Source organism: Colletotrichum aenigma (assembly GCF_013390185.1).
Source record: "Colletotrichum aenigma strain Cg56 chromosome Unknown KSG_Cg56_contig05, whole genome shotgun sequence".
Taxonomy (NCBI): Eukaryota; Fungi; Ascomycota; class Sordariomycetes; order Glomerellales; family Glomerellaceae; genus Colletotrichum; species Colletotrichum aenigma.
The window spans coordinates 151,810-170,865 of NW_023500911.1; the positions used below are offsets into that span (position 1 = coordinate 151,810).

The window sequence follows — 19,056 nt, forward strand, 5'->3', positions numbered from 1 at the left end:
GCTTCGACGACACCTGCTATTGCGCTTAGGAGGCCAGGCGAGGCTCCACCAATCCGTCATCTCTTTCGTGTAGAAGGCTTTGGATTAAGTGTACATACTCCTTTACTGCTGCGGCTAAAAAGAAATGCTGCATTTGAAGCGGCCAATCTTCTCTATTTCTTACATATGGTGCCCTCCCCTGACTTTGACGATTCACAACTTACTCTTCTCAGAGATGAGAGTGTAAGACTTGGGCAAAGACTCCAACAGATCCTTATCAATCTCATCAACGCTCCTTATTCCGGTAACGTTCATCAAGATATCCAAGTCAGCCAACAGCCCCCTCAACACGTGTCTAACCCCATGCTCTCCCATGATGCTCAGCCCCCAAATCCAGAGCCGTCCGATGAAGACGAACTTGGCTCCCAAAGCGAGTGCTTTGACAACGTCCGCCGCACCCCTCACTCCGCTATCAAATGTGACAACAATCCGATCACCCACCTTCTCCGCAATCTTCTCGAGCGCATCAAGACTGGCAATGGCGCCGTCAACCTGGCGTCCGGCATGGTTGCTCACGACAATGCCCTCGAATCCGAGATCAGCAGCCTTCTCCGCGTCGTCGACTCTCTGGATGCCCTTGATGAGGAACGGCTTGCCCCCACTGATCTCCTGCCACTTCTCCCTGGCCCACACGGCCTTCTCCCAGCTCCATGCCCGACCGTGCCAGACATTGTCGATCCAGAACGCAGCGGCCTGCTCGGGTTGGGTCTTTGGATCGATGCCCTTCTCGGCCATTCGTTTCTGGAAGACAGGGTCTGCGAGTCCCAGGTCCGCGCCGATGCCGCGGTAGAAGGCATAGTTTGACGTGGCGACATCGTCATGCCGCCAGCCGAGCTGCCAGGTGTCCGTTGTGAGAATGCACGCCGTGAAACCGCTCTCATGCGCTCTCTTCAGCAACGAAATTGTCAGCTCATCATCGTGTGGCATGTATAGCTGAAAGAACCGTGGCCCCTGTGGAATCTTTGACTTGTCCGCCGACTGTGCGTTGATCGCAGACTCGTGCCCTGCATCATTCGCCTGCGCGACCTCCTCAATGGTGCAAGATCCCGCCGTTGACAGGCTATACGGAATCCCCAGCTCGCCTGCAACTTTGGCTACGGGAACCTCGCCCTGGGGGTGGTAGATCTTGTTGATGCCAACGGGAGCGATTCCGAACGGGGCGGAAACCTCATGGCCAAAGATCTTGGTGCGCGTGGAGCGCTCGTTGGTGTCGGCCAGCTGACGAGGCACGATCTTGTGCCGGAAGAAGGCCTGGCGGTTTGCGAGATGGGTATGGGAGAGCCCTGCGTTTGATGAGGCATAGAACCTGGGGTTGTTAGATCATATCATTCAGCATAGGAAGGGAGTGAGATGTACCAGCCGTTCTGGGTCAACTTCTTTTGTGCAAGTTCTTCCAACTTGTCAGGATCTAGGCGACGTTAGCTTGTGTAATCAATCGCGCGTCTACAAACTTACGGGTACTGAAAAGAGGAACCTCTTCGTCGTTCAACTTCCAGAAGTTCTCGCGCTGGTACAATCCCCATGATGGCGTGTCGCGGTTCTTGATATGAGGAGAGTTGGGGTCCGACATGACGACTTTGATATTATCAAACTTGTACTTCGCGACTATTCGACTTTCGAAAGCTTGGGGAGTAACGATTCGCCTGTTTTAATGCCGGCTTTAACATCGTAATATGAGAGTAGTTCTCGAACCAGTGTCCGGCGATCATCAAGGTCAGGGGTCATGACGTAACCTGTAGCTCATGATCCGAACTACGCCATGGTTCCACAGAACCGGCCGTCTGTGCCGACATTTGGGATAAGCTTCGCGGCTCAACGGAACTTGCAATTACAGAATCGTTCTAGAATTATTCTATGGTGTTCGGAGTCCAAGTTCGGATCGATCAAAAGAGTAATGCACGCAATCCCGCCATCGATTGAGACAGCCCTAGGACGAAATACACAGTCGCCGCAGATTCCTCATTCCCGTATGACAAATAGTCCGATCTGCGAGTAGATTCACTAATCATCGGCTTGTGGCTATACTAGCACCATAATTCATTTGAAAATAGGCTAACAGCAAGTAGCTCAACTAATACACTTGACACGAGGCATTCTGATCTCCTAACATACATCCAAGTAAAGGAGGTAGTGACAGGAAGGAAAAGGTCATGCCGTCACAAATTAGAGGCGGGCGGTGGGTTGGATAAACTCTCCGGGCGCGTGGTAGTTGGGCACCCTCATCTCCAGGGCAGCGCCAGAGTAGCCAAGATCCTCGGCGACGAGCGTGGCAGCCTTCTCGCCAATGAGCAGAGCGGTCGAGTAGGTGTTGCAGCCGACGTTGTCGGGACAGATGGAAAGATCGGCGACCTTGAGGCCCTTGACGCCGTGAACGTTCAGGCGCTCGTCCAGAACACCGTGCTTGACGATGCTGTTGCCCTCTCTGGGGGCCATGGAACAGGTCTATATCCCATGTCAGCTTGCGTGAATCTGTGCGAAGAACCATTGTACTTACTCCGAGGCTGTGCCAGGTGGTCTCAACGTGGCGCTTGACCCATTCCTCGACAGCCTTGATGTCGTCATCGCTGTACTTCAAGTCGTCGCGAAGTTCAACGCGGTTGCTAGACAAGGTCTTCTTGATGTCGCTCTTCCGGTCTGCCTCATTGAGGGGCTGGGTCCAGCTGCCGTGCTGGATACCCGCCGACAGGTTACCGGCAAGGGCGTACTGGTTGGTGGTTGGCAGGTCCAGATCTCTGGCGCGGGCAGAGGAGTCGTACGCGAAGAAGGGGTGCATGTTAGCGACCTCTCCGGCGTACGCGTCCATGCGGCGAGCGGTCTCGCGAGACTTGATGTAACCCCAGACCATGGGAACCATGTCGCGCTCATCGTTCATGAAGCCGGCGTCGAAGTCGGGGGCGTCGTACGGGTTGGGCGAGGTGATGTGGGTGGATCCACGAGAGAAGGGATACTCGAGGAAGTGGAACATGGTGAAGAACTTGCCAGGGGGCCTGTGGTCTTGTCAGTATGGGAAGTCTTTGGGCTGATTATGCAACTTACATGACCATGTGGTCACCGAACCAACCAGCAATGACCGAGTAGTGCATCACTGGCTTGTCGGGCTTGTTCTCAAAGTACGACTTCCAGCCATCCTTGAAGTGCGGGGTAGGCCATCTCTCGAACTCCTTCAGCTCCTCGGCAGTCGGCCGGATCTTGACGCCGGCGTCGATACCGTTGGTGGCGAGGGGGCCAGTTCCCTTGATGTTCCATTCATCGAAGACACCTGGCACGCGGTGAGTATACATGTGGGAAAAAGTGATTGACTTCACTTACGCTTCTGGACCTCAGGATCGCCACGGACAAAGTCGTCAAAACTCTCGACGCCAGGCTTTGCGCGGTAGACGGAGAATGTGAGGTAGTGGTCCTGGAAGTTCAGACCGACTCCGGGGAGGTCGACGATGGGCTCGACGCCAGCTGCGCGAAGCTTCTTTGGGTCGCCAACACCCGAGCGCTGGAGGATAAGCGGAGAGGACAACGTGCCACCCGACACAACGATCTGCTTGCGAGCTTTGAAGGTGCGTCCCTTGAGCTCATTAGGGTGAAGAGGCTTCGTCGGGCTAGTTTCTGTCAGTCTTGTTCGAGTGGCCTGAAGATTCTGTCACTCACATGGTCTTGACGCCGACGGCTCGGCCGTTCTCAATGATGACCTTGTCAACCTTAGTGTTGCAGGCAAGGTATAAGTTGGAGTGGACGGCACGGGTCGCATGAATGTACGCGTGGGCACTGTCGCTGCGGCGGCCCGTCTGCAGTATATTGAGTCAGTTGTTTGATCTGGAACGCGAGAACGGGAATAAGCTCACGTCTCGGTTAATCCACTTGAGCCAGTGCTCAGCTCCGTGGCCCGTTGACAGATCCTGCAGATCATCGACGGTAGGGATGCCCTGCGATTCCGCAGCGCGGAGGAAGTCTTCCTTAATTGGGTAGGTGCTGAAAGCAATTGTAAGTTTTCGATGTATTTATAATTGAACCCTGCGGTTAGGCTGAACCTACTAGTTGCCGAAGGAAACCTTGATTGGGCCCTCGAATCCGTGCAGATCTCTGTCACATGGTTAGTTGAACAGAGTTTGCGAGAGTCCAACCGATCACGCGAGCGCTTACCGGTTGTGAGAGGCCCGCTGATATGTCTCGTGCTTCTTCATAAGTGGAAGCAGCTCCTTCGTAGACCATCCCTTGGCCTGGAAGTCATCGTAGTCAGAAGCCGACGCTCGGGTGTACATCTGGTGGTCTTGTTAGTTGTGCCCCCCCTGCACTGCACAGAGACTGCGTTTACCATAAAGTTGATCGAGGAACCTCCGCCCAAAATGTTGGCGCAGGGCACGACGGCGGATCGACCGGCCAGATGTTTCGAAGGTCGTGACTCATAAAACGTGGCAGTCTTGGAGTCCAACTTCATGTTCCGGGGGTAGATACCCGGGCGGAAGACCCATGGGTTGTTGAGATTGTTCTCACCGCCCTCAATAAGGAGGACGGTGAGGTTATGGTCCAAGTTGGCCAACCTGTCTGTGTGTTAGTCTTTTTCTGGAAGCATTCTTTCTGGAGGGATGGAACTAACCGTCCAGCCACAACACATCCTGTGCTGCCACCACCACACACAATGATATCAAACTCGTCGGGAAGAGCGCCGTTCATGATAACGTTGTCAACGGCGGGGAATCAAAACAAAGTATTCAAATATCTGGCTTGAAGATGGGCAGCAATTGTCAAAGCGGCATGAACACCGTGTCAGGTCAACTGCAACACTGCTAATGCACTCGCTGAGATGAAGTGTTCTAGACGAGTTCGATCCCGCCGGTCGGGACGGTCGTTAAATAGATGGGAGGACAGCTGCGCTTAAGGCCATCTCTGGAAGTCTTCCCCGCCGTTTGGTCTGGGCAGGATGGTTCTCGACCCCGACTTTACTCCAGACCCTCCAGGATCTCAGACCCAAGATCCGGCAGGGAGGGAGAAGATGAGGGGAAGCCATGGAGCATCCCTTCAGGATTCGCGAGGTTCTGGGGTCTGATTTGGTCCAAAGCATGCAGCGTCCGTGTCATCCGGTGTTGTTTGGTCGTGACCTATCATCGACGCGCGTCTATGAAGTGTGCCACAGCCAATGCATGGCAGCATGGCTGTGCCTCGATCAACACGCTTCCTAGCTTCCCCGCACGCCCTCGAAGCTGCAAGACGGGCAGCTTTCATGCGGCAAATTTACGCCGTTGGCACATATTGGACAGCAACGAGAATGAGGAGATGAAGAAGCCCACTGCCGGTTCTCCCAGCTTGCATGCTTCCGCAAGTCCGAGAGTGGCTTTGTCCGGTGCCACTCTAGCTAACACGCCCATTGCAATTGCACATTGCTGATGACGATCATATCGTAGACGTTTGCCTCGTAAGTAAGGCGGTCGCCAAGAACCTCACAACGCCCCCAATGTTTCCTGCTACATTGAGCCGCACGGAAAACCCTGCATTAAAAATGCGCCGTGTGCCGTTTTGGGAGCTCCAGCCTGTCTCAAGCCGCGAGCTTCACGCCCAAGGAGACTTAACGCAGAGGATAGCTCAGGGCCACTCCACATCGGAGCTCACTTCAGTTGCCCAATACCTGTTCTTTTGGTTGAGGTGCATACCCTTTCCCCTCACCGGCCTGGCGCCGGCCTCACACTGGACCCGACGTTGCCGCATGGACATTATCCGGGGATAGGTTGACTGCCGCCCCCCGCGTTCTGCACCCCGCAATTCAAAGTCCGGGGTAGGAATGGGGGCCGTCTAGCTCGTTGGTCTGCTCCTCCAACCCCCCAACCGCTTTTCTGCAAGCCAAGTCCCTACCCTCAGCTCGAGAATGAGGAGAAGGTAGGTTCAAGAATAGGAAAAGACGAGTCAGGAGATCCTGACGTCAAGCTCACTCACCGAAATATCCCCGAATCGTTGGTCGCAGAGTTGAAGTCTAAGCTTGCTGTGCCGAATCTTGGCTAGATCGTGGCTCTCCATTGGAGGCTTTTCGACACGCCCAGCCGCTTCTCCACCTCCCTCCAACGTTCCGGGCATTGTTTGTCTTCATGTCAGACAAGTTGAGGCGATCAAAATAGCTGCGCGCGCCGAAGTGTTGCAGGACAACGAATCGTTGCTGCAGCTATGTCGCCGGCTTCCCACCATAATGCAGGAAGCTGCATGCAAACTCCACCACACTGCGTGGTGATGCCCCTCGAGGTTACCCGCTGATGGTGGGGGGCTTTCCGCCATTCGGAGCACGTTCCCGGGAGAGCTTGTGACTGCTGAGCGTTTCGAACATCCAGCCAACGTAGCATCGATCCCCCGGGCATCTGTACTTATTCTCTGCATCGTCCAAAGAGCCCCCAAACTGTGCGGAGCCCAGGCGACTGGTCCCTTGCGTAGTGTTCCTCACTCGTTTCTCCAAATTCTTCAATCGAGAAGGGGTGTTCACGGCAAATGAAGCTTCCCATGGGCTGCTCCGTCCCAAAGCTTGGCCGAGGTTCGTATCGTATTTGGCATACCAGAAGTTGAGACAACCCAATATCGGGCCCGATCGATACCCTTTTCATGTCACGAGACCGTTTAAGGTTTCGCACAAACATCAGGCTCACGGAGAGAAGTACGACGGTGCTGATGAAGACCATGTACCGCAGCTAGTTGTTGTAACCCTCGTAAACGGCGGAGCATACGGCAATCCTCTCCTCCGGGGCAAAAGCTCGACGAATTGGACCAAGTTGGAAATGGCTTGCATTTCTGCGGGGGTAAGGTATGTCGGTAATGAGACAGCGAGGTGTGTCGTGGAGAGCAGCCTCTGTGTAAACGAATCAGTCCCAGTTCCAATGTGAGACGACATGTTCAACGAAGAAACAACACCTCCACGGCCAAGCCAATGGTTACCCCCAATTTTTCAGGTCTGTGCCGTGGCGCCCAGCGAACTGGCCTTGATGATTCGCCATGGACTTGCATGACAGCTGCGAGGTGATGCACATCTAGGCCCGCCCAGTCAACGAAGAGACACACAAGAGATGTGTCACAAAGGCGGTACCAAAGCCAAATCCAACCGTTGTACCCGAAGCTCAGGAAGCGCCTTGTCATTGGGCTCGTGGATGATGGTATTGCTGAGAAGTTACATGGCTGTGCCGAAGACAAAGATGCGTATTATCTGCTCGCCGTCCAGAGCGCCAGTGGCAGCTGTTGCAGAGGAAGATCTCTGGACGGCAAGTGAGGGGTCGAGTCCATCTAGGGCCTGGAAACCGTACAAAGGGCGATCAAGGCTTTCATTGAGGGAGAACCTATGCACGATTCCAAGAACATATGAGCTGTGCCCCCGCAGTGCAGCAAAATTGGAGAACAGGCTCACAATAGCTGGACATTTTGTCGATCGCAAATCCGTCACAATGCAAATACGGGCTGCTGTGGGTACAGGGACTCGCCGACGACGGGTTGGCATGCAGGGAGGGCCAAAACGAGGAAGCCGTCGACCCCAGCCATAGAAATGTCCATATGCCGCGCAACGGATATCTTGAGCCGGCCTCTAGTGACCAACAATAGCTTTGTGGTGAACTGGACGGGCCATGGAGGTCTCGGTCAGCTTGTCCCGCATGCTTGGCTGACGTGCCCCGCGTCCGGTGCTCGGAAGGCCCATCGGCCTGCAGAGGGCACATCCGGCTATAGCGGTTGATACCATACTAGCTGAGCTGAGGTGCGTTGCGGATTTAGAGATGTTTATAGCATTATGAAAAGTGATGGACGAACCTGTGCAATTGCAAATGCATTTTCAAGCTTGCATGGGCTCAGTCGCTTCTGAGAGTCGGGCCCAATACTGAGCTACCCACGACGAGATCGAATAGAACCAGCCCAACAACCTTTCTGCACAACAACGTGCAGAGTGATACCTTGCCACATAGACCATAGGGCCTGCGTCGAAGACTGAGGTGAGTGTTGCCATTCGGAATATAGGACGGCAGCGCCACTTCTCTGACAGCCAGACCGTGGACGAGTACAAGCCGCAATCCATGTTCAAACTGGGACTTGTGGTCATATTCGGAAGTTGCGCGATATGCTCAAGACTGGGCCACTCTAGGCGATGATGGCGAAGAAACTGGGGTTGGTGTAAGTCAGTGATGCACAGAGAACGCAGGAGTAGGTTGCTGCAAGTTGATGCCTCACCTGGAAACAGCTCTGTAGATGTAGCAGAAGGACTATGTCCTCGTGAACATGTAACCTTCCCCGTCCAACACTCGACATTCAACTCAGGATGGGCCTGAAGAACCGCAAAATGACGGAGGGCCGCCATGGTGTGATGAATAGGAAGCAATGCGTTCATGTCGCTCCAGTGACGATATGACGAACTCCGTGATTTGGAGAGAGTGGGCGATGGTGCAGTATATCTGTAGCGGCCCCTGAAGCGGAATTTGGACGGCCTTTGCATCGGGCTTTGGATCATTTGATGTGGTATGATGGGTGCAGCCGAGATCTCTGTCGATGCACCCATCGACGCATGAGCATGCTCCTTGACGTAGATTTGGGCATTTACTGCAACGACACATGTCTACTGAAAGTCAAAAGAGTCTTGCGTCAAATGTGGTGTGCACCATCGTACGTTGGATGGCTGGCTGTAAGGGCGGAATAAGTAGGAGTGGACGAGATGCCGTTAGGGATGGCTGCTTTTTCCGGGAAAGACTTGCCAGGCTCTTCTGCCGATTGCCTCTTCACCCAGGAGAAGCCGATTTTGGTTTGTATAGCAGTCGCAAAGCTTGCCAGCTTTCAGTCCAGCCGCGAGGTTCATGTCTGGCTCACTTGAGGCTCAAAACCTGCGCAAGCTCCGGGTAAGTACGGGGAGCATGGTGGATTGCTTCCGTCGGAGCCCAGGCTCTTCCCATTTCGGGATGATGATGAGTTATGTAATCGTTTGGTCACGTGTATTAGGATGAGTATCTGTAAGAGCTCTGGTCTTTCATCACGTGACCTGTCCGGTAGCCAGGTGCAGCTTGTCAAGACCGGCTTCCTCTTCCCTCCTTCCCCGTGTTTTCAGACTTGCATTGCGAGCTGAGGGCAGGCAAGTCCGAACATCCGCTCCCGTCCGCCCCGGTGCGGTGGGCTGAAGAAGCCAGAATTAGCGCTACCTAAGGTACCTAGGTAGCAAAAGCAATGCCATGTTGTGCAAATACCGTGTCTTCGCAGCGGTGCATTGCATCGTGGTTGTGCATCTGCACGAAGAACAACAGAAAAAGAAGAAGACAGCCTGGGCCGAGCGAATAGCAGAACAGAACGGCCTTCATGATCTGGGATTTCACACAGTGAGATGTCGAGGGAGATCTCCCTGCTGTTTAATTTGGTGTTCCTCAAACACAGTGCAGCTCCCTCACGATGGATGGGAACCCCTTGCTCACGTGCCGGCGCTGTAACGGATCGACGCAGGGCACCCGTCTCTTCGGTTCTCGTCGCCTGCAGCAGTCTGCAGGAGGGCAGGCTTGTTGCATTATCTTGTCGGGTTGCTGCTACGGGGCTGGCTGTTTGACAATCAGCCGCCGGATTGACGAGGAAAAGGCTGAATTGGGTCAACGGCCGATGGGGCATTGGGCTGGATTTTGGGGTCTGTTGCTTGGTTCTAACGCTGTATCCCCAACTGATGGGTTTCGGCCGGTGGTCAGCATTACGAAGTGCTCACCCGGAAGCGTGTAACTCGTTGCATGGTGTTTAGGAGAAGACAGGTTGCTGCTGCTGCGGTTGGGATCCCTATTCAGCATCAAATATATCCGTAGAGTACCCAGGTGTTGTCAAAGACCAAGAGCAGCCTTGACACATCTCTCCCCTTGTCGACAAAACCCAACCCAACGCAAATGCCAATCTCGGGAGAGCAGACAGGCCTCCGATGATATTAACATGGACTTTGACATACCTTTCAGCTGACGGGCTCTTGTAGCCCGAGCAACTGGGTGCCCTACTGCGTTAGGTTGCATGTACGATCCCCTAGTGCCTACGGATACCTTGAGGTAAGGTAAGGTAAGGTAGGCAGGTCGTCGCTAAAGGTGCGGGTGCTGTGCTGCTCCCCCCCTAAATTGGCGCTGCTGCTGAGGCAGGGAAAAGGGCGAGGCAATTTTGGCAGCAAATGAGGGGTTCTGGGGTGCTTGGCCAAGTTGGCTTCCTTGCTTTCATAAGCAGCGCGTCGCCGTCTGGATCTCTTCGCACTGTCCTTGTCTCGTACCTGCGCCAGGTCGTGTCCACCGCCCCTCTCTCCTATTTGCCCCCCGAGGCCACACTGCCATGTACATACGAAGTTGTAAACTCCCTGAGCACTGTGCCCTATGTGTGCGACGGCTGGCTGTGTCTCGTCAGCTGGGTCTTCGGGCGCAACTGGGGTACTTTGTGTCGCTCTGCCCGTACAGTACGGGTGTCAGAAACCGGGCAACCCCAGGCGCAGCAGTCTCGCAGGCGGCTGGACTCGATGGAGTGATGGAGCGAGTGCCTTTGGTGATTTCATCATTGCCCCTTCTCCCCCTTACGGTGCCAGCAACCTCAGACTTGCTGGCCTGGTGGCAGAGACTGGTGAGAGGGTTATGGATACAGATGCACCGCCTCTCGGCTTCCGCCTGTCGCCTGTCGCTTACCTACCTTAGGTTATCCAATTCGACCTGCATTGCTGCTAACAGCACTACCGCAGCCCAGACAGTGAAGAAAGTTAAGGTGAGGTATCCAACGTGAGGTAAAGGTACTTAGACTCAGGTAAAGTATTTGGGTTGGTCGCAAGGAGGGAACTACCGCTGGACTGGGCCACCTGTCTCGTAAATTGCTGGGTTTCTTTCACGCTTTTCGAACGGTCAACTGTGCTATTCGTAAGTACAGGCCGCCCGCGCGGATCAGGTCAAGATCCTCAACCCCTGAATCCCGTCGTCGCCCCTTCCCCCCCCCCTTCCCCTTCCCCTTCCAACGTAACAAGGAAAGGAGGTCAGTCAGGTCCAGTCAGCCAGCACTCTTACTCGCCCAACCTCTCAGAGCCAATTCCGAATCCCTTCACTGGCCTTCCTTTGCTTTTTGCTGCTCTCCTCCAATATCCCCCCCTCTCTCGTTCTCTATCTCTCTGTCTTCTCCGACTGACTGCCCAGTGCTTTTTGCTGCCGTGGCCTGTGTAACCCGTACATTGCCGTGCTTTTATCGATAGCCAAGCAGAAAACAGGCCGGCACCAGTCTGTCTCACCACACACGTCCCCCCCCCCCCCCCCCCCCCCCAGTCCGTCCACCAACTCAGCCCAAGACCCAAGGAGAGGGGGCGTCTTTTGCGGGGTTCTTGCACCGAACGAGCGAACGAGCGTCTCCATACGCAACCTCGAACCTCCACCAACAAATCAAGACCCTAGCAACTCCTTCTCTTGCATTATCTACCTCACCTCACCTCACCTCATCTGTCCTATCCTACGCCAAACCCATCATTCACCCGTTTCGCCTGGAGAGAAAGGGAACCAAAAAAAAAAACGAAAGGGAAAAAAAATATCGCCATCCGCCCGCCCTCCTTGATCCTCTCGACTCCCCGACCATCGCCGATTCGATCGCCGCGCATTCGGCCATCCCTCCTCCAAAATGTCGTGGAAGCTCACGAAGAAGCTCAAGGAGACCCATCTGGGCCCTTTGGCCAACACCTTCTCCCGCTCCCCTTCCACATCTACCATCACCGACAACAGCGAAAAGGCCCAGCCTGGCGCCGCCGCTCCCCCCTCGAATGAAGGAACCATCGGTACGCCCACCCGTCCATTGTGACAAGCCCCTTTCAGCGTCGCCCAAAGGCGCAGTCCGCTCCATACTGACCGCTGCAGCTGCCTCCGAGGCAATGGCGCAAGCACCCGTCGTCAACCCCCCGAAGCCCGGTATTCTCGTCGTCACCCTGCACGAGGGCCAGGGTTTCTCTCTCCCCGAACAACACAGACAAGCCTTCGCTTCTTCACACCAAGGCTCCGTATCCTCCGGTGGTGCCCTCAGCGTCGCTGGCTCCGTCCGCCCGTCTTCCTCCCAGCGAGTCGCCGGCTCCTTCATCAACGGCTCCGGCCGCCCACAAACATCTGGCGGTGGCTTCAACGGCATCCCCACCAATCATGGCAGAATTTCTGGCAAGTACATGCCTTATGCCCTGCTGGATTTCGATAAAATGCAGGTCTTCGTCAACTCTGTCGAGGGCACGCCGGAGAGCCCCCTGTGGGCTGGAGGAAACACCCAGTACAAGTTCGATGTGTCCCGTGTGACCGAGCTCGTCATTCATCTGTACATGCGCAACCCGATGGCTCCCCCCGGAGCCGGTCGTAGTCAGGACATCTTCCTCGGTGTCGTTCGCATCAACCCCCGCTTCGAGGAGAAGCACACCTTTGCCGAGGACCCCAAGGCGAGCAAGAAGGACCGCGAGAAGGCCGCCGCCGACTTTGCCACCCGCGAGCGTGCTCTTGGCCACACCGGCGTTGAGTGGGTAGATGTGCAATACGGCACCGGAAAGCTCAAGATTGGTGTCGAGTACGTGGAGAACCGCGCAGGCAAGCTCAAGATTGAGGACTTTGAGCTGCTCAAGGTGGTAGGCAAGGGCAGTTTCGGCAAGGTCATGCAAGTGCGCAAGAAGGACACAAACCGTATCTACGCCCTCAAGACGATCCGCAAGGCACACATCATCTCGCGTTCTGAAGTCGCCCACACCCTGGCCGAGCGATCAGTGCTGGCGCAGATTAACAACCCCTTCATCGTTCCCCTCAAGTTCACCTTCCAGTCTCCCGAGAAGCTCTACTTCGTCTTGGCCTTTGTCAACGGAGGTGAGCTGTTCCACCACCTGCAAAAGGAGCAAAGGTTCGACGTCAACCGCTCGCGGTTCTACACGGCCGAGCTTCTGTGCGCTCTCGAGTGTCTCCACGGCTTCAACGTCATCTACCGTGATCTGAAGCCCGAGAACATTCTGCTCGACTACCAGGGCCACATCGCCCTGTGCGATTTCGGTCTCTGCAAGTTGGACATGAAGGACGAAGACCGCACCAACACCTTCTGTGGTACTCCCGAGTACCTGGCGCCCGAGCTGCTTATGGGACAGGGCTACAACAAGACGGTGGATTGGTGGACGCTCGGAGTCCTTTTGTACGAGATGCTTACGGGACTGCCGCCCTTCTACGACGAGAACACGAACGAGATGTACCGCAAGATTCTCTCGGAACCCCTCCACTTCCCCGGCCACGACGTGGTACCGCCGGCCGCCAAGGACCTTCTGACCAAGCTGCTCAACCGTGACCCTAAGGAGCGTCTCGGTGCCAACGGCTCGGCCGAGATCAAGGCGCACCCCTTCTTCCACGCCATCGACTGGCGCAAGCTTCTGCAGCGCAAGTATGAGCCGGCGTTCAAGCCCAATGTGGTAAGTGGCCTCACGGTGACTGGCATCAACAGTGGCAAGCATGACTAACGTGGACTTTTTTCCCCAGGTGGACGCCCTCGACACGGCCAACTTTGATCCCGAATTCACGTCAGAAGCGCCGCAGGACTCGTACGTTGAGGGACCGATGCTCTCGCAGACGATGCAGAACCAGTTCCAAGGCTTCAGCTACAACCGACCGATTGCAGGACTGGGCGATGCGGGTGGCAGTGTCAAGGACCCGTCATTTGTGGGCAGCATCCAGGACCGATGAGCGCCTTGTTGTCTTTTGGTTTTCGCAAGCAAGCAGGCAGGCAGGGAGGGAAGGAAAGAAAGGGTCGACTAGAAAGCATTGAAGTGGTGTGGACTTGGTGATTCAATTTACGGGTTACCTCAGCTTACGGCAAAGCGATTCGACACGACGACTCGACTCGCGCGCGCAACAGCTTGCGTCTTCGTCTTTGTACGGCGTTCTGGAACGGGCATGATGAAGCCTAGGGGAAAACGGAATGTAGATAGGCACATATCATTGAGCAGACAGACACAGAATCGCTCAGCATCGTTCACGGCAGATGTGGTGTGTGATGTGGAGTGGCGGCGGCGGCGGTGGCGGTGCGCCAACCACGTATTGTGACTGACTACGATGTTGTCAAGCCGTGATGTCGAGCAGGAGGTTCCGGTGGGAGGGAGTGCGGGTGTGTGGGATGGCATTGAGGCGGATTCGGGCCGGGACGTGTGTCTGACGTCGGACGTCGGATCTGCCGGGGCGGGTTGAAGCGGGATTTAGTAAGCTCAGGTGTTCCACCGCGTCTTAACATTCGGTGTATGCCTCCATTTTGATCCGGTGTCGGATTCACGGTGCTCGGCAAGGAATCCGCTAGGGGGGTTGAGAGTGAGACCGAGAGAGTGCCTGTCTACTGGGTCTGTTTATGTACGCGAGAAGAAGGCCAAAAAAAAGTTTGCGAATGAGGGATTTGAATTCCCTGATGGCCGGTAGAGCATTGTACCGACGACAGAAAGTCACGATGGCGGCACGGAGAGAGGGGCGGTTTCTGAAAAAATTCGAGATGTCCTCGCGATGCGTGGGCCGTGGGGGTCGGGGTTGGGGGGATGGATCTTTGTCGGGAACGCTCCATCAGCAATTCAGCACCAATCCGACGGGCAGGCCCGCTTCGTCGGATATAGCAGAGGCGGCTGGGGACGTCAATTGGTACGGCTGACGGAGGAGGGGACATGGCGATAGGCGATTAGCATTGAGTGAAGCAGGCGAGAAACAAAGTGCGTGTGACAAGCGCATCCATGCGAGGCGGCGAAGACGGGGGGGTTGCAAAGTCACAAAGTGGCACCTTTACGGCGATTTGGGACTTTTTTGGAGTGGGCGGGAGAAATCACTACTGCCACGAGGACTGGAGACTGGAGGTGAGGACGACGGAGCGGGGCCGCGGAGGAGAGAAGGAGGCAGATGTCATCGTGACCGGCTTGGATTGTTGCGGTGATGCCAATTCAGTGAGGTGAATTGGTAGGTAAGGTATACTCGGGTCGGTGCCACGGCGGGCCTTTCTGGTCGCGAGGTGCGAGGTTCGTTAGGTAAGCTTTTTCTTTTCCCACTGCTGCTCGGCGGAGCTGACCCGGCGACGGCGGGAGACGAGAATGACGGAGAAACAGGTTGAGAAAGCAGGAGCTCCATCGTCTCTCGTCGGATATGCTCCAGCTACCTTAAGGTACCTACCTAGCCAGCCATCCAGCGAGGCCCTTCTAAAGCTAGCTTGCTTCCCGCCCACCTTGCCATTCTTCAATTTCACGTTGCGTCTCTTTTCATCATTCAATTGGCATTATACCCCGTCGCCGTCAGCATCTTCTGCAACGCCATTACTGAGCACCAGCACCAAAAGCTGGCCTACCTAGGTACTGACTGAGTCGAAGCTTTGGGCGTCCAGTGCTACAGCATCATTCCACGACCCCCCGGCTCCCAGGTCAGTGCTTCCCTTCAGCGTGCCGTGCCCCGCGTTCCAGCTCTGTTTTTCTACGCAATTGCCCCTCCACGCCAGACATGCCACCACCCACGGGGCCCTGTCATTGGCTGGAACCGCTCACCTTGCCGCAACCCATCCCACTTCCATTGTGCTAATGGAAGGGTGAGGTGCCTCCCACCTTGCCTTGGGACCTCAACCACTGCTCCCACACCCGATACCCACCATCACTCAGTCAGTCCACGACACCACGCTGCATTGTTTTCTTTCCTTCTCCTTCTACATTGTTTCTGGGTCAACTGAACTGTCCCACCAATCCATCCTCTATCCTACCTTATACATATTATATCCCACCCGACCTCGCCCTCACCTGCGAGACGTCCAGCTAACGTCTCCTGCTCCCACCAAGACCACCACCCCACGATCCTCCTCCGTCCAACCATCGCCGACCTCTGCCCAAAATGCCTCAAGCTTCTAGCCTTCCCGCGTGGGCCGAGCTCCAGGCTCACCGCGACAACGTCGGCAAGAACTTCGTCCTGAAGGAGGCCTTCGCCAACGACACCGACCGCTTCGCCAAGTTCAGCCGTACCTTCAAGAACGACGCCTCCGGCACCGACATCCTGTTCGACTTCTCCAAGAACTTCCTGACCGATGAGACCCTCGACCTCCTCGTCAAGCTGGCCGAGCAGGCCGGCCTCGAGAAGAAGCGCGATGCCATGTTCGCCGGCGAGAAGATCAACTTCACCGAGAAGCGCGCCGTCTACCACGCTGCCCTCCGCAACGTCGGCGGCTGGGACATGAAGGTCGACGGTGTCGACGTCATGAACAACGACGGCGGTGTCAACTCCGTCCTCAACCACATGAAGGAGTTCTCCGAGCAGGTCCGCAGCGGCGAGTGGAAGGGCTTCACCGGCAAGAAGCTCACCACCATCATCAACGTCGGTATCGGAGGTTCCGACCTGTAAGTCCCCCCACCCCTACCTCCCGGCTCCGGTCCTACCCCTCACCACCTCCGAGCCGCCCGCTAACTCCCCCGTCAAGCGGCCCCGTCATGGTCACCGAGGCTCTCAAGCACTACGGCGCCAGGGACATGACCCTCCACTTCGTCTCCAACATTGACGGCACCCACATGGCCGAGGCCCTCGCCAACTCGGATCCCGAGACCACTCTGTTCCTGATCGCCTCCAAGACCTTCACCACCGCCGAGACCACCACCAACGCCAATACCGCCAAGTCCTGGTTCCTCGAGAAGACCGACGGCAAGGGCGAGATAGCCAAGCACTTCGTTGCTCTGTCCACCAACGAGGAGGAGGTCACCAAGTTCGGCATCGACGCCAAGAACATGTTCGGCTTCGAGAGCTGGGTCGGCGGTCGCTACTCCGTCTGGAGCGCCATCGGCCTCAGCGTCGCCATCTACGTCGGCTACGACAACTTCCACAAGTTCCTGGCTGGTGCCCACGCCATGGACAAGCACTTCCGCGAGACCCCCCTGAAGGAGAACATTCCCGTCCTTGGTGGTCTTCTCAGCGTCTGGTACTCTGACTTCTTCCAGGCCCAGACTCACCTGGTTGCTCCGTAAGTGTAACCGCAAGAAAAACGGGAGGGGCGTTGAGCTAATTAATTACCACAGCTTCGACCAGTACCTGCACCGCTTCCCCGCCTACCTGCAGCAGCTGTCCATGGAGTCCAACGGAAAGACCATCACCTCGGATGGCTCTCCCGCAAAGTACACCACCGGTAAGCAGGCCCGCTGATCCGCCGACCCCTGAAGAAGCTCGAAATAGACTGACAGCTCGGCCATCACAGGTCCTATCCTCTTCGGCGAGCCCTGCACGAACGCCCAGCACTCCTTCTTCCAGCTCGTCCACCAGGGCACCAAGCTGATCCCCGCCGACTTCATCCTGGCCGCCAAGAGCCACAACCCCATCGGCGACAACGTCCACCAGAAGATGTTGGCCTCCAACTACTTCGCCCAGGCTGAGGCCCTGATGGTCGGCAAGACCGCCGACCAGGTCCGCGCCGAGGGTGCCCCTGAGGAGCTTGTCCCCCACAAGATCTTCCTGGGCAACCGCCCTACCACCAGCATCCTTGTCGGTGGCCACATTGGCCCTGCCGAGCTGGGTGCCCTGATTGTCTACTACGAGCACCTCACCTTCACCGAGGCCGCTGTGTGGGACATCAACGCCTTCGACCAGTGGGGTGTCGAGTTGGGCAAGGTCCTGGCCAAGAAGATTCTCAAGTATGTCTTTTACAAAAGCTACCTCTCTTGTGGATCAAGTGCTAACTATTTCAAAGGGAGCTCGACGAGCCTGGCAACGGCGACGGCCACGATGCCTCCACTGGTGGCCTGATTGGCGCCTTCAAGAAGTACTCTAACCTGTAATGACTAATGCGCGGCGCTGTTACTTTTCCTTACCTAGTTAAAATTGGAAAGAGGGCGTGAGGAAAGATTCACATATCAATAAAAGCCAAATGAAGATCAGTTTCATGTCTGCCGTTGTTAGTGATTGTGCTTACATAGAGGGCTCTCTGGTGAAAGGCTTTGTTAAGGAGCAGTATTCCAGTGTGATAAATCATCAGGGACCATCCCATGTTATATTCACACATGTAAAATGCAGTCTGCTAATCAAGCTACAGGTGGCACAGTTGACGCAAGGGTTGAGACTTCTAATGTGTTCTCGCCCAGTTACCAACCAATGTGTGATATGCGATTGGTACTCCGGGTTGAGTAATGCCACACGCAAAGACGCTAGATATCGGTCGATGTTGTCTCAAACCAAATTCTGTTCAAATAGATGAACATTGATCTAAAGCTCATGACATGGCTATATACAGAGACAATCGCGAATTAATCGGATATCTATAGGGCCTTCTAAGAACACTCTCGCGTTGTTCTTGGAGTCATGCGGGCTATTTCGGTGCAAAGTTGCTGTTGAACATATGCTGACGTTTCCCCAGGACAACTAGATGACCCGAGACAAGGGCAGGAGGTCTGCATATATACCCTCGGCCTGCCTTCGGCATCTTGAACACTCCCAAATCCGACCGAAACTGGCTTTGCTCATCGTTCGTCGTTGTTTCCTTGGCCATTTCCCGGCGGGTTGGGGCGCCGTGAATGAACCTGGACCGCAGTTCGTCTTCTCAACTCGAAGTAAGTCCGTCGGGAAGAATTGCTACAGCTGCCCTTGGTGGGATGAGACAGCTCAGGCGCCTGATTGAAAGGTTGCAAGCAAGTTTGCATCACTAGAGTACCTGTCTGAGACTATTGATGGCCCCGTTGGAGGTGCAAGCTTTGCGTATATTGTTGGTGATTCGAGAGCCGCGTAGAGCAAGTACACCACAGCCTTGCCGATATTAGGACGGAGCCATGAATAGAAAGCATTGGACCGCTGAAGAGATCATACAATTTCTCCAAGAATTTTGCCAGTAGACAAATAGGTGTTCATCCATGCTTCCACTTAGAAAATCTTCATGTTTCTGAACGGACGGATGACGAGGGACGATCTGGACTAATGGCCGAGGTTTTAAGTCGTCTAGCTTTACTGATCAGCCAGTCAGCTACATACATGTCTACATCTACAAACCACTCCATTGACGAGATCTTGTATAGGCAACCGGTAGACTCGCCGTTGGTAGTGGGACAAGTACTCAGTCCGGAGCCTCACAGACGATGTC

At 55.4% G+C, this 19,056-nt stretch overlaps 4 protein-coding genes across 4 annotated transcripts; 2 read left to right on the forward strand and 2 right to left on the reverse strand.

The window, feature by feature from the left end:
- Window positions 1-192: 192 nt before the first annotated feature.
- Window positions 193-1,609, reverse strand: CGCA056_v007696 (putative lactate 2-monooxygenase; the record flags this gene model as incomplete). Its single annotated transcript, XM_037322944.1, has 3 exons — window positions 193-1,345; window positions 1,396-1,447; window positions 1,495-1,609. The coding sequence occupies 3 exons, from the start codon at window positions 1,607-1,609 to the stop codon at window positions 193-195; spliced, it is 1,320 nt and encodes a 439-aa protein (XP_037177609.1).
- A 593-nt stretch (window positions 1,610-2,202) lies between these two features.
- Window positions 2,203-4,704, reverse strand: AOX1-2 (Alcohol oxidase 1; the record flags this gene model as incomplete). Its single annotated transcript, XM_037322945.1, has 10 exons — window positions 2,203-2,481; window positions 2,534-3,026; window positions 3,076-3,298; window positions 3,349-3,632; window positions 3,682-3,818; window positions 3,876-4,002; window positions 4,066-4,113; window positions 4,174-4,292; window positions 4,346-4,571; window positions 4,628-4,704. The coding sequence occupies 10 exons, from the start codon at window positions 4,702-4,704 to the stop codon at window positions 2,203-2,205; spliced, it is 2,013 nt and encodes a 670-aa protein (XP_037177608.1).
- Window positions 4,705-11,619: 6,915 nt separating this feature from the next.
- Window positions 11,620-13,685, forward strand: gad8 (Serine/threonine-protein kinase gad8; the record flags this gene model as incomplete). Its single annotated transcript, XM_037322946.1, has 3 exons — window positions 11,620-11,773; window positions 11,853-13,414; window positions 13,482-13,685. 3 exons carry the CDS (start codon window positions 11,620-11,622, stop codon window positions 13,683-13,685), a joined length of 1,920 nt encoding a protein of 639 aa, XP_037177810.1.
- Window positions 13,686-15,842: 2,157 nt separating this feature from the next.
- On the forward strand, window positions 15,843-17,764 carry pgi-1 (Glucose-6-phosphate isomerase; the record flags this gene model as incomplete). Its single annotated transcript, XM_037322947.1, has 5 exons — window positions 15,843-16,342; window positions 16,423-16,956; window positions 17,012-17,118; window positions 17,188-17,620; window positions 17,677-17,764. The coding sequence occupies 5 exons, from the start codon at window positions 15,843-15,845 to the stop codon at window positions 17,762-17,764; spliced, it is 1,662 nt and encodes a 553-aa protein (XP_037177809.1).
- Window positions 17,765-19,056: the final 1,292 nt, after the last annotated feature.